The sequence below is a fragment of the Brassica napus genome, chromosome A6 (assembly GCF_020379485.1).
Source record: "Brassica napus cultivar Da-Ae chromosome A6, Da-Ae, whole genome shotgun sequence".
Classification (NCBI taxonomy): Eukaryota; Viridiplantae; Streptophyta; class Magnoliopsida; order Brassicales; family Brassicaceae; genus Brassica; species Brassica napus.
Window position 1 is genome coordinate 9,209,071 of NC_063439.1, and position 13,862 is coordinate 9,222,932.

General features: G+C 38.5%; 3 protein-coding genes and 1 long non-coding RNA gene across 4 annotated transcripts; 1 reads left to right on the forward strand and 3 right to left on the reverse strand.

Annotated features, from left to right (window-relative positions):
* Window positions 1-271: 271 nt before the first annotated feature.
* BNAA06G15070D (nuclear speckle RNA-binding protein B) lies at window positions 272-2,172 on the reverse strand. The gene is made up of 6 exons (XM_013786849.3): window positions 1,970-2,172; window positions 1,482-1,582; window positions 1,115-1,385; window positions 970-1,031; window positions 796-877; window positions 272-624 (listed from the first exon to the last, which is right to left on the reverse strand). Exons 1-6 carry the CDS (start codon window positions 2,070-2,072, stop codon window positions 524-526), a joined length of 720 nt encoding a protein of 239 aa, XP_013642303.2. The 5' UTR covers window positions 2,073-2,172; the 3' UTR covers window positions 272-523.
* A 239-nt stretch (window positions 2,173-2,411) lies between these two features.
* On the forward strand, window positions 2,412-6,834 carry LOC106347330. The gene is made up of 2 exons (XM_013786851.3): window positions 2,412-6,327; window positions 6,518-6,834. Exon 1 carries the CDS (start codon window positions 3,585-3,587, stop codon window positions 5,355-5,357), a length of 1,773 nt encoding a protein of 590 aa, XP_013642305.2. The 5' UTR covers window positions 2,412-3,584; the 3' UTR covers window positions 5,358-6,327; window positions 6,518-6,834.
* LOC106440437 lies at window positions 5,405-7,881 on the reverse strand. Its single transcript, XR_007340335.1, has 2 exons — window positions 7,502-7,881; window positions 5,405-7,420 (listed from the first exon to the last, which is right to left on the reverse strand). It is a non-coding gene; the product is annotated as an uncharacterized LOC106440437 (long non-coding RNA).
* A 4,284-nt stretch (window positions 7,882-12,165) lies between these two features.
* Window positions 12,166-13,523, reverse strand: LOC106347329 (nuclear speckle RNA-binding protein B). Its single transcript, XM_013786850.3, has one exon. It carries the CDS (start codon window positions 13,096-13,098, stop codon window positions 12,406-12,408), a length of 693 nt encoding a protein of 230 aa, XP_013642304.2. The 5' UTR covers window positions 13,099-13,523; the 3' UTR covers window positions 12,166-12,405.
* Between the last annotated feature and the right edge of the window lie 339 nt (window positions 13,524-13,862).

A 13,862-nucleotide genomic window follows, 5' to 3' on the forward strand; every position in this document is an offset into this window, starting at 1 on the left:
CTCTCACCCCTACTCTCTCTATCCATCGCCGATGCCATCTCTATTGACTGTTTTGGTCGACCAAAGTATATAGTAGCAGTGTCCCTGATACCTTTTATCTGGTTATGAGATTCCTTAATCATTTGCTACTTTATTTATTAGATAGAACCTTTAACATCTGAGTTTTAACACCCAAGTATTTTTAGCAAAAGAAAAAAAAACATCCGAGATACAAACACATTCGTATTTCGTATAATTCCCACATACAAAGGAAAAGTTTGTAACAAATATATTTTGGGCTTTGAGAAATATCATTAATAAGATCATACACTTTAAATCTGTCATTAATATGGAAAATACGGAAATATATAGAGATTGCTAGATTACATCTCTGTTGTGTATAATCCATACATCTTTGTTGCTTTGGGTGAGACCGTGAGAGTAGTACTCCCAAGGATCTGAATAAGTGATCAAGTGTGTTTGTATTCTAGAGAAACAATAAGCTACCATTTGAGTGATGCCGCCTCCAAATGTCTCCCACTCATCACCTCCTTCCTCCGCGTTGTCCTGCTCTTCGACCTGGGTTTCTTGAAAACTGGATCTGCAAATTTTTGGAGTCCTGTTCATTTTCATCCATTCTATAGCCTGTCAAATGCATAGTAGCATAACATCAGTTAAAGTTCGAGTGTCTTTCTTCAGAAAAAAAAAAGAAAAAGAGGAATATGTTGATGAAAGATAAGTATATAACAAGAAATAAAGCAAAACATGTTGGACCTAATATTACCAATTTGGGACACAGGGAGAATCTCATTTTACCTTGCAGGGCGGTACGAGCAGTTGCTGCACATGCAGGATTTTCAAAATCAACAAAACATAGAACAACAGGATCTCCATTCCTCTGCATTAAAACCCTTTAGTTAGTCAAAAAAAGTAACGAAATTTGTTTAAAAAACTTCAACAATGTTTCAAGTTGGAGCCAGTGAATCTTACTTGCTTTGTATCTTTGGTCACAAGTCTCACTTCTTTATATCCCAGAAAAGGCCGAAATATATCTAAGACCATATACTTAAGGAGACTAACCAGCACAAGACATTCTTAAGAAGTTTGAAAACGAACCATAAAAAAAATAGGATACGAGATACTTCCCTCCTAGAGCAATTAGAAGGAAGTCCTTCGACAAAGAGAGTGTTGGATGCATCTGGAGGTAGACGAAGCAGTTCTCTTCCAGGCCTAGCAACAACTAAATCTTGTTGACCAAAACCCAAATCTCGACCATTAGGCCCAAAATCTGGAGGCATAACTCCACCACGCCCAGGCATAAGCTCACCCATGTCACCTCCTCCTCGTCTTCCCATGCCAGCACCATGAAAGCGACCAGCTTCTTCAGATGGCATAGAAGACGTTTGCTACAGAACAGTGAAGACTTTTTCAATTCACTGACGAAATAAACGAAGAAGAGACAATACATAAAAGTACATAAGTGAATAATAAAGGATCTGTACCGCACTCTGGAGGTAGCGATCATAAGCCGACCCAATAGTCCTCGTATCTCTTACAGAATGAGGGATACCTCTATCCTCATCTCGTGACACGTAATCATGTTCTGAATAAGACAAGGCGTAATATTTACATGTAAAATGTACTGTAGACATGAATCAGCAACTACCAAGCAGTGGTTTTGATGAACATCTCTAACTTAAGCATCAATGTAACAGGACACATACACAGAACCATTCCATCACAATATAACGAACGGATCAAAACGCCTAAACTCAATTATAGCTCAGCCTATTGAGTAAACAAATAAGTTTTTAGGGCAAAGGAGCAATCTTTAAGACATATATAACCTGTTCAATTGTCTTTATGACAAGCCGCACAACAATGCCCAATACAATGAAACATTTGAATCTCCCAAGTATAGAAACAAGCTTCTCTAGGTCTAAATCGTACGATCACAACAAAAAAAGGATGGAGAATTTAGCTTTTTTACCGAAGTCAGAACGGTGACGTTTCAGAGGACCACCGTGAGGGATCGACGACATCGGAGGAGGCTGATGGTGTCGCTGCTGCTGGTTCCAGTACCCATCTGCCATTGACGGCGACTGAAAGGAACAATAATTTCTAATTTTCGCTCGATTTCAGTTTCAGTTTCTGCTTTTAGATAACCGAATGATCCGAATTTCTGTTACCCGACCCGGTTTATTCTGACACTTATTTAACGGGCCTATAGACTCATATACCTATCGGCCCATTTGATGAAAAGCTACTTGAAAGTGTTTTGGTCTGCCCTTTAGATTTTTTGTTAGACCATCTCCAATGGCTTACTCTATTTTTTACTTTTAAATAGAGTAACTTTATAATAGAGTTTGAGTTTGCTCCAATGGTACTCTAAAATAGAGTAGAAAATAGAGTGATTAACAAAATAAAAACAAATTACTTTATATTTGGAGTAAACCTATTTTTCACTCTATTATAGAGTGAGAAATAGAGTACCATTGGAACATTTTTTACTCTAAACTCTATTTTAAAATAAAAAATAGAGTAGGGTTGGAGATACTCTTAGAGCATCATTATTCCAGTCTCTAAAAGGGTATTTTAGCCTAATTGGAATTAAAAATAAAATGAAAAATACATTAATAAGAAAGATACGTCTCTTAATCAAGGAAAGGAAGGGAGGTCTCTTGTGGACAGGTGTCCAAAAATGAGTGGGGAAGGGTATTTCGGCTCCTCTCTCTCCCGACTTCTCTCCTCTTTTGGCTTCTCTGGGACATCACCTCTTTTGCCCATCCTCCTCATCACTCAATCTCCTATACCCACTAAAATCATCTATACCCATAACTCTTTAATGAATTGTGGAAAGACTAAACTGACCTTGATTTGGGGGGATGGGTTGAATGAAAATCGAAAATTGTAATGTGATTGGGTTGGGTTTGTGATTGAAAATCGTTGGTTTGGGAAGTTTGGTTAATGGTTTTATTAAAAAAAAATTAATTGAGAAAAGCTAAATCCCATCTTCTTCCTCCCCGCAGCTCCCCGAGCAGCTCCCTCCCCCATCCCCGCTCCCCCATCCGGCTCTGTCGCCGCAGCTTCTCTCCTCCTCCTCCATTTTCAAAGTGTTTCCGGAGGTCTAGCATTCCATCGGCGCAAATATAGTTGGGTATTGCAGGTAAACTCAGGTCCCCCAACTTCTCTTGAGAAATGCATGTATTTGGAATCGAGCTAGGAGCAATGCACAACAGCATTGTTTAGTTGATGGGTCAATTAGTATAGCGATTTGGTATAAAATGTATTAATGTGGTTGAATTAAACGTTGATAGATGCGATTCGAAACCTAGTGTTTTGGATTATTGTTGGAAAACTGGGAAAAGTAGAATAACTAGGAAAACTCGAACAACTGGTATAACTTTGTTGATCTTGTGCGATATTTTTGGCAGGATAGAATGACTAATAACGTATTCGTACATTTTACATATGAAGACTGCATGTATGGTATATCTGTGAAGGCATCAGTGGAGGATGTGACGCTGTCAATGTTATAAGAAAAGATATATAAGAAGCTTGGGTTGGATGAACGTAAGGAAAAACTGAAATTGAGCTACATTCCGATGGTGATACGTTGCAAGAAAGCTGTAACTATTGCTGATGATGACGATCTTTATGTTTACCTCGGATGTGTCGATAAAGAGAACCAAAGATGTCTTTTGGTTGTGGAGAGTAGTGAAAGGTCGGGAGCGAGACCACAAGATAAACTTTCGATAGCGGGTAAAAGTTCTGTTGGTATGAACTACAACGATTTGCAGCTATTGGAACATGAAGTTGGACCTAATGCCATTACATTGTACGTTGGTGAGAACCAGGGGAATAACGAGGTGAGTGCTAAAGAGACTGGTACTGGTATGGAGACTGATACTGGTATGGAGACTGATACGCCTGCGGAGACTGATACGGCTGCGGAGACTGATACAGGTATGGAGAATGATACGGCTGCGGAGACTGATACTGGTATGGAGAATGATACTGCTGCGGAGAATGAAACGGCTGCGGAGACTGATACGGCTGCGGAGAATGAAACGGCTGCGGAGACTGATACCGTACATCCAACCGCCGATAAGTATGTTGAAGAGCCACCTGCAATAGTACGGAGTAGTTGTATAGAGGAATGGGGCGATGGTTTGAGTCTCAATAAACATGACGAATTTCCAAGTAAGAAGGCAATTCAGGAGATGGTGGATAGAGCTGCATATTGTGAATGTTATCGTTATGTCACTAAAAAGTCTGATCGAAATCGATTGGTGATAACATGTTCGCAAGCTGACTGCAAATGGGTAATACGAGCTTCAAGGATTGCTGGGACAGAAATTTTCTCAATAAAAAGCTACACGAAGATGCATACATGCTCGCGGACACAACAAAGTGACAGCAACGACAAGAGAAGAGCGTCAGCAGAAGTAGTGGCAAGTTTTTTGAATGAGGAATTCCCAGGAGATATGCAAACTCCAACTCCAAAAGATATTAAGGCTCTGGTTAAGTCCAAACTTGGTGTCATGATATCCTACTCCACAGCATTGCGTGGAAAGAATTTGGCTTCTTGTGATACACGTGGTAGTCCGGAAGATAGCTACAGGATGATGTATAGCTATTTGTACATGTTAGAGAAAATGAACACGAGAACAAAAACTAGTGTGAAATTGGATGACTCAGGTAAATTCAAGTACCTCTTCATAGCGTTAGGAGCTTGCATTGAAGGGTTTGCAGTTATGAGAAAAGTGATTGTTGTCGATGCAACATGGCTAAAGAACGGATATGGGGGTGTTCTAATTTTTGCCAAAGCTCAAGATCCTAACCGTCATTGCTATCCACTTGCGTTTGCTGTACTTGATGGAGAGAATCATGCTAGTTGGACCTGGTTTTTTGAGATGCTTAGAAGCGTTATACCAGACTCTTCTGAACTGGTTTTCATGAGTGATAGAAATCCAAGTCTGATATTTGCAATAGCAAACGTGTACCCTCAGGCTCACCATGGTCATTTTTTATGGCATTTGAAGGAAAATGTTAAAGGGCATGCTTCTAACGTCACCAAAGATGTAGTCGGGCATAGATTCATGGAGTTGGGAAAGATGTACACAATGGCGTATTGCAGGACAATTTATGCTGTGCCAGACATGTCTGTATGGGAAGTCCCGGATCACATCAGGGAGCTGAAGATCATACCTCCGGATCCTATCAAGCGGAAGGGAAGGAAAAGAGTTAATAGACTTCCATCTGGTGGAGAACGCCGTAGGAGGACACAGAACAAAAAGCGGCCTAGGCAAAATTTTGGTTTCAATTGGCTGTTATTTGGAAATGGTTCAAGCCCTTCAGAGCAGAACACGGCCTAACCACAACTTGTTACTCTGTGTAATTTGTATTTTTTTCGGAAAACTCTGGAAAACTATTTTTTCTTCTTTGTAAAACTGCATTGTGTTTCGAGTGTGACATTATTATTATGTAGATGCAAACTTGATTCGTTATGACATTTACTATTATGATTACTCTAGTCTGACTAATAATTCAATTAAACATGTTTTTTTCAAAACTTTCTCAAAAATTATGAAAACTCTTACTATCTCCATAATAAACCTTATAGTTTCACTCACACTTTGTGAATGAAGAACATGTCACAAAAGAGATTATCAGGTAATGTTTGTTTCCCAAATATTTGTGCAGTGAACAAGATAAATATCATGTTCAAGTACTAAAATCGAAAGTAAAACAAGAAAACCAAACTGAAAGCACTGGTAACACTGAATAAATTATAAACCACAGAAAGTACAACTATGAGCAAATCTCGTAAAACTAGTATCTTATGTAAAACTAAGAACAAATTTCGGGGAGGGAAATGAAATTACATTGGCGCCAAAACATATGAGGGAAAATAATTATTTTAATTATTTTAACTATTTTCATTTTTTTTCTCTATTTTCTTCCATTTCCCCTCTATGTCACGTCCCATCTCTCTCTCTCTCCACTCCATCCCTCTACTTCTCCTCCCCCTTCTTTACCGAGCCATCTCTCTCTCTCTCTCCACTCCATCCCTCATTCCTCTCTCTCGATCTCTTTCGGTTTCTCCCATTTCTCTCTGACAGTAAGAACTGAAGCATGACTCATCCCGACGAGGAGTACAGTCACATGAAGGCCTTGAAGAGACACAACGACATGCTTGGTTTCGTGGCTGATGCACAGTACGGCGTCCCGACCAAGTGCCCGTGTGGTGGAGGTATCATTCCCGAGGTATCTCCGTGTAACAAGTTTCCCAATGATTTTGATACGCAACCTAGAAGGAGGTACTTCACCTGCAAAAACTTTGAGGTAATTTTCATGTCGTGCAAAACTGGTAAAACTTGTATAACTAGAACCTGCTAAGCAGGTAAAACTTGCATAACTAGGAAAACTAGGAAAACTAGGAAAACTAGAAAACTAGGAAAACTAGGAAAACTAGGAAACTGGTAAAACTGGAAAACTTGAAAAACTTGTATAACTTGTGATAAAACTTGTGCAGAATAATGGTCTCCACTTTCGTACGCCGTGGGTGTTCGCGATTCAGGACGAGGTTACTAAGTTAGTAGACCGTGTCAAAGAGATGGCTGAGGAGATTGATCGCCTCAAGGCTCAGCTTTACCAACTCCACCGTCCATGATCCCATCTTGTTGCTCTAAGTTGTTGTTGTTCTAAGTTGTTGTTGTTGTTGTTCTATGTCGTATGATGGTACTTTGATCCATGTTGCTACTTTCCTTCTCTATGTGTGTGTCTTATGACTCTATGTGTGTGTCTTATGACTTAAACTATCTATCTAATGTTTATGTGTTTTGTGGTTTACTTCTCTATGCGTGTGTCTTGTGACATTATACTAAAATAACAAGTTTGCAACATCAAACCAAAATCAAGAAAATGATTAACTAAAAGTCGAAAAATGATTAACTAAAGTCACAGACCAAATCTATATCATCATTCAGGACGTGAAAATGATTAACCAAAAGTTCAAAGTACCAAAAAGCAAACATATAAAAGACACACAAAATAAGTTCAAAGCACAAGACATTGTGCTCTTAAGATCAAGTCACAACCAACATAGACGCGTCCCCAACTAGAACACATGATCTTCCTAGTTCACCCGGGAGGAAGAAGCAATGTCACCTGCAGATTTAAGACACTCCTTACTTGGAGCACAGACACACATCAATGGCCAAGTGTTCCCATCTCCAACCACATTGAAGACAAAGCTGTCTCCAATGTGGCATTTGTTTTCAGCACAGAACTTTCTCCACCCTTTGATGTAGTAGAAGCCGCCTGATTCGTTAAATCGCATTGACACATTCCACGCCTTTCCCTCTATGTTCACTAGTTTCGCCTTTTTGCATTCTTTGTTCAGAGCATTACAACCAGTAGCCCCCACAGGGAGATCCTGCAACAAAAGAACATAAACATATGTGTCAGAACAACATAAAGATGTGTAAGTACACAAAAGAACACTCGTTTCACTCACAAGTTTGTCTTCACGGACATTAGAATCCGTGACCTCAGCCTTAAAACAGTAGTCCCACGAGTAAGAAAACCTTGCCCCTATTCCTGCTGAAACACAAGAAACAAACAACAACTTCAAAAAACCTCATAAGTAACCTATGCTAGTACGGTGACTTTGAATCACACTAACTATTGTTCTGGTGGTCATGGGCTTCTTCCATTGAGTTGGGATATGTGTACTGGATGTCACAGCAGCTCGGACCAAAAGGAGTGACGTGAAAGACCATGGAACCTTTGAGTTTGAAGATGACAATGTCTCCTATTCGAAGGTCATGTGCCTCAGCGAACTCCTTCCAACCTCGGGTGAGTCGCCTCTCTTCTTGTATCACTTGCCATGTTTGATCCATAGAGTCGGATGTTAGTGTCCATGTGTTCCCATTCGTCTTCCCTTGGATGTGCTTGGAGAAAAATACAATGGGTATTGTCTGCAATCAAGATTTGAGGTAAGTTACACAAACAAGGAAGAAATCAGGTTCTTGCAATCAAGAAAAGGCAATACAGAGAGTGTGTTTAACAAGTAAGTCTGGAATCCAGGAAGCAAAGGTTGGAAGAAATGAGGTTCTTGCGGTTGCACCATCTGCAAACAAGAAACAAAAATTAGACAAATCAACTAAGTTAGACAAATCACGGACCAAATCAAGAAACAAAAGCTAGACAAAGTTAGACGCATGTCAAGGAACTTGCTAAAATCACAGACCAAATCTATATCATTCTATATCATTTTCAGTTTTATTTAACCATTTGCTATAACCGAAAACTAGCAAATGAACTCAATCAAGCATCATGAACTCCATCGACTGAGCTAGCATAAAATTCTCAATCAAGCATCATGCACTCGATATAACCAAAACTAGCGTCATGAACTCGATCAACAGATCTAATTCATGAACTCAATCAATCAAATACGCTAAGCAAAGCCGTCACTCGATCGATGGACCGAATCTAAAAACCCTAAGCAACTTAATTAACCATTTGGTGGTGTCGCCATCTAAAAAACCCTAAGCAACACTAAACAAAGCCGACGTTTTCTCCAACCCTAAAGAAATGAACCGACGTTTTGTAGTTTCTTCATAAAAATGGTAAACTCGATCGATGGAGAAACAGAACCGACGAGGAAGACATACCTTCGGTTGTGTCGCTATCGGTGGGATTGGCCGTCGCTGGTCTCCTCTTCGGTGGGATTGGCCGTCGCTGGTGGTCTCCCTCGGTTGTGTCGCCGAAGTGTCAAGAGAGGGAAGGGCTTCCCGAAAATGGGAGGGAATCGGGTTTGGTTTGGAGATTTAAGAAAGTGAATTGGTACCATTCAGTTTTTGGACGGTTAGGTTTTAATTTCGGGTCGAAATTAGGGATTGGTTCGTGGTTCAACTCAATTCGGTTATTACTTCGGTTAAGGTAGGTACAACCGGTAAATACTTCAAATGTTCTAGGGTTAAATGTAATTTCCGGTTTTTTATTTAACTTACCATTTTTGTTTTGTTTTCATGTCTTATGGAGATTAGAGATATAGCTGGGTGGGTATAGGAGATGATGTCCCGGCTTCTCTTCGCAAGTCATCTTGACTCTCCCTTACAGATTCCGAATCAGCATCCATGGATGGAAGAGATAACAGACGGAGTGAACAAGATGAACTTGGCCATTGATTCCCAGAAGAAGAACCGGATTCAAGTTTCCAACACCAAGAAACCATTGTTCTTCTACGTCAACCTCGCCAAGGTACACACTTTCCTATTTATTTCTGGAATCAACGATCGAGGAGATCATTGTCTGAATCCATCAAAAGGTTCAATCTTTCTGGAAATTTCTATACTTTAGCTGTCTTGTGAGAATCACAAAGGTGTAAGCTTTGATTGGTGTGTTGATTACTTATGTTATAGGATCTGTAAACGGCTATTTTCAGTGATTGTGTAACTGGGTTTTGTTTTTGACTTTTGTACAAGTCGGTGGAACCAGATGGTGAATCATATCGGATTACCTGGAAGCAAAACGTTTGCAGAACAAGTTGAGATTTTGTCTCAAAGGTATTGCCCTGACATAGCTGAAGACAGAAGATTTTGACAGCAGACCTTTTGTTCCTGAAGATTAATCAATTCTAGTAAGAGAGTTTCTTGTTCCTTTTTTGTGTTCTACGTTAAGGTCAACTTATGTTTTGTGAGCTTGAAAAACTATGTTAAGGTTTTTGATCGTGTTCATCTTTTTTTTTTTTCTTTGTGCATTAATGTTTATCAATCATAAGAATATCTAGTGGATATATCCATAAATTATTTGTGTTCTAGATATGTCACAAGAGTCCAGCATTGATGTTGCAGTAAAATGATATATGAGTTTCGTTACTTGTACTTTGCTTGGCTTGGAATACAGCTAATCGTCTTCTATTACAAGGCATCTTCTAGTTCAAATTCTATCTATTGGTTACAGGTCCTGAGGTTTGAGTAACCTTTGAATCTTGCTGATCGTTGAAAAAGAGAAGTGGGATAAAGATCTTTAAAAACAGATTGGGTTTCTGCTTTCGTCCATAAACAAACAATAAACCAAGCAAAGAAATTGTATTATTGATAAGATAAGTGAATAGTATAAATCACTAAACAGATGAACTTTTCGTGAGATATCAAAATTTGATTCTTTGTTTTTTTGGTCTTGCAGATTGAAATTACGCTTGGGAAGTCAGAGAAGTTTGATGAGCTAATGGCTGCAGCCAATGAAGAAAAGGAAGAGCAGCAGAAGCTCAGGTCCAGAGCTGAACATAGCTTACTCCTTATCTCTGATGCCTTTGTGTTTATTCATACTCAAACTCAAGTACTGTCTCCTCCCCTTTTCTCATCTCACTCACACACTCTCTCTCGTTGCAGAACCTTCTCCTTCCATCTCTCTTGTTAGTTGATTTCATTACTTGGTTCTTTATAATAAGTCCTTTTAAGTGACAGTTCTCAAATTTCTCACTCTTGCTTCTTCATTGCCATAGATTCAATCATGCATCTGTTTACTCCTCTTCACTTGTTTTGGATAAGCTCTAGATTTTCATCTTATAGAAACTTCTACCTCTATGATCATTTTAATAATATTTTTTTTTTCTAAAAACCCTTAAATAAGAGACTTGCAATGGAAGATATAAAAATTGAAAGTTCTTAATTAAGTCTTTTAACCAAATTTACTATTTAAATAATATTAAAAATTAATTAAGAGATCTTTAAAGGATCTCTAGGATAATGATGCTCTTAATCTCGTCCTCTCCACAAGTAATTTGTCACTCGTAAATTTTCCATTAATGGGTTTGACTAGGTTCTCTAATAATTAGATGGTGATTATTTGAAACTCTATTTTGTATAATATTTTATGTGATCTTTTCTAGAAGATTAATTAGCAGACTATTTAGTGGGATTTGTTGAGTAATGAAAGATAAGTTTCTGAATTTTAATATTGAGAATTTTCGTGGGTTGTGATCTAAAAGAGATTCACGCAACTCTTTTCTAGTAGACGATAGTAGCAAGACTAATCAAGTCTTGCGAGCTGAGTTACGCACACTTACTCTGAAATGGACCCACAATCAAACTTTTCCCATTACTATACTCACCAACATGGCGTAGATATCACTTGTGTGGATATGTAATAATAAACACATCATGGATTTGGTTTTACAATATAATTGGGGTTTAGGCTGAGTCGGAGATGCTAACTCCAAGAAAGCTCGGGAAAATGTAGAACTAGCTGCAGGGCGATCTTCTAAATCAAATGCCTGCAAAGGAGGTCATATGATATCTAAGTCGAACCTCTTAAGTCAAATTGCTAAAGCAAATTAGCTCTTGTGAAGACTAGTCAAAACTAACTTTTGCACCATTTTATTAATAGCAGATAAAGTCTATTTCTTGTATTAATGACCAAAATGGTTCTCATTTTCCACAAGAAAATGGACTGGAAGCATTGAATCTTGTGAAGCTCATGGTTTTTTTTGTGAACCTCTCATGTTGCTTCTATAGAATCCCCAGAGTGGGCTAAGCAGTATTAGTGGGGCCTGTATTTAACCCTTATGGCCTTCCATGATGGAACTTTAAGATCATAGACGAGTTTTCTTCAGTCAAAACAAACATCTCCTTTTCATGTTGAAATGCATTTTGACCTTATACAACTTTCTTTCACTGTACCCGTCTATGTATTAGTAGTTTTAAAAAGTTGATGTCGAATAAGATTTGAGGAGCATGAAGCAGATGCATGGTGGTTGGACAATCCGAATATAAGGTGTAAGAGAAATTAAACGTGCGGCAATTTTCATAAGAAATCATGCCGGTACGTCACCTACTGTAAACCAGATAGGTAGCGGATCCAAACACAGACATTTCATTTTAACCCGCATGTTGTAGCTGGTCGATATTTCACCCTGTCACTACTTTGCACGCAATAGCTTCATTTTTCTATTATATAATGTTATTCTTCTTCTTCTTCTTTTTTGCAACAAGTCAATTACACAAGTGAAAGTACTTGCTTTTACTCCACTGATTGTTTTTGAAATAAAAAATAAGCAATCTAGATTTGGTATACAAACAAACCCAAAATTCATAACGTTTAATGTACAAACAGTAACAATAATAAATGCCTCCAATTAGATTATAGTCGATGAGCACAAGTAGCTAAGGAGGAACAAGAGTCACTAAAGATAGTATTTAAAACTATGAAAATGCCCACCGAACACGCATACATATATCATCAAATTGCCAATTTGTTTCTAACAGATGACGTCAACATGACGACATGCAGAAGTATAACCCCTCTAATTCTATGAGAGTGTTTCCTAAAAATGATGAAAAACGTATAACACATCATGTGTCCCTCTATAATACTTGTAAAACTAAGTTCAACTTGAAATAAAATCCCAATCTAACAATCAAAAAAATTTGTGAAAAGGTCCATGGAAGAAGGAGACGGGATCGTTGGAGTGGCTTGTAGGATTGAGCTAAAGTCATTGAAGAACGACGAAAAACCTTGAGGATCAGATCCTCCAACCGTAGAAAAGAAATCTGGCGATATCTGCGGTAGAGAAGCGGGCCCTGGAGACAAGATTCCAGCACGTTCGGTAGCTCGGTTTTGATGATGGTCATGTTGGTAATATTGATTCGTGCTCTCTATGCCACCCACAAACCCTAGTTCATTTGAAACATTAGCTTTCTCCATCGCAGCATACCTAGCCGCCGGAGATATCGAACCACGGGATGCATCGAACACTGCTGACGTGTCTCTTGATGCAGATGTGTAGTCTAGTGCTAAGGGGTATGGAGAAGAGGAGGATGGAATTGTGGGGGTAGAGGTTTTGCCTGTGAGACGTTGAACCAATGTCATGAAGTTATTAGGATGTGTATGTATAATCTTGGGAGATACAGTGTATATTATCACTGGACCGCGTGGAGGCAATAGTTGTGATGGTTCTTGCTCGTGTAGCTGCGGTGGTTGTGATTGTAGTGGTTGTGGCGCTAGTGGTGGCTTCTTGATGATCTTGTGAGAGTCTTTACGGATTTTCAATGGAGTTGGTCTTGGTCCCAAGATTTCTTTTGATCTTGGAGATTTATTATCCATAGAGTCTACTTTATGAGAAGAGTATATATAAAAAAAATATAGAGAGGTATATGCGTATATATGTGAGTGTGGTGATGTTTTTAGTAAAGAAGAACAATGAGTATGTGATGATTAAGGGAAAAGGGAAGGTACATGAATGCTTGTATATATATGATGTCATATGTGTATGAAAGAGGGAGAAGAGAAAAGTCAAATGAGGAAAAGCAAAAGTTTCCTACTTAAAATGTGGTAAAATTTGGCTACTTGGTTGTTTTGTATTGATTAGTATATTTTAATGTTCTTTCATGTCTATTTCTTACCAAGATGTGGGTTTGGTTTACCCATAGATAAAAAAAGTTTTCCAGTCGTTAGAAAAGACTTGATTTTTATTTTACGACCTCCAGAACTAGTTGTTACTCTTAATACACGTTTATAATTAGCTAAACTGAAAATAAACCTGCTAGCTAGCTGATGCTAACGTTGTTATTTTTGTTTTATTTTTATATTATGATTTAAACTAAGTAAATACAAGAGCTGACGGATTTAGATGGTTGGCAATCGGAAACCATGTGCGGATTACGGGCCTTTGGGCAAACGGAAACCACGTGCGGATTACGGGTCACCTTTGAACCTCCTGTTAAAAAAAAAAAAAAAAAATACAAGAGCTGACTTGTGTGTTTCTTTTGTTTGCAACCTAATGAACAAAAATAAGGGTTTGAATACGTCTAATCTTAACTCATGAGAAAGTCAAGCAAAGAAGAGGTCATGAGTACCACAGTCAGACA

What these genes read in the sequence shown, in the direction of transcription:
- BNAA06G15070D (XM_013786849.3), bottom strand. Translation starts at nt 2,072, where the DNA reads ATGGCAGATGGGTACTGGAACCAGCAGCAGCGACACCATCAGCCTCCT. An exon ending in CTCTAGGAGGGAAGTATCTC is followed by an intron (nt 1,032 to 1,114) that starts GTATCCTATTTT and finishes ATATGGTCTTAG; the next exon opens with ATATATTTCGGCCTTTTCTG. An exon ending in TGACCAAAGATACAAAGCAA is followed by an intron (nt 878 to 969) that starts GTAAGATTCACT and finishes GTTTTAATGCAG; the next exon opens with AGGAATGGAGATCCTGTTGT.
- LOC106347329 (XM_013786850.3), bottom strand. Translation starts at nt 13,098, where the DNA reads ATGGATAATAAATCTCCAAGATCAAAAGAAATCTTGGGACCAAGACCA.
- LOC106347330 (XM_013786851.3), top strand. Translation starts at nt 3,585, where the DNA reads ATGGTGATACGTTGCAAGAAAGCTGTAACTATTGCTGATGATGACGAT.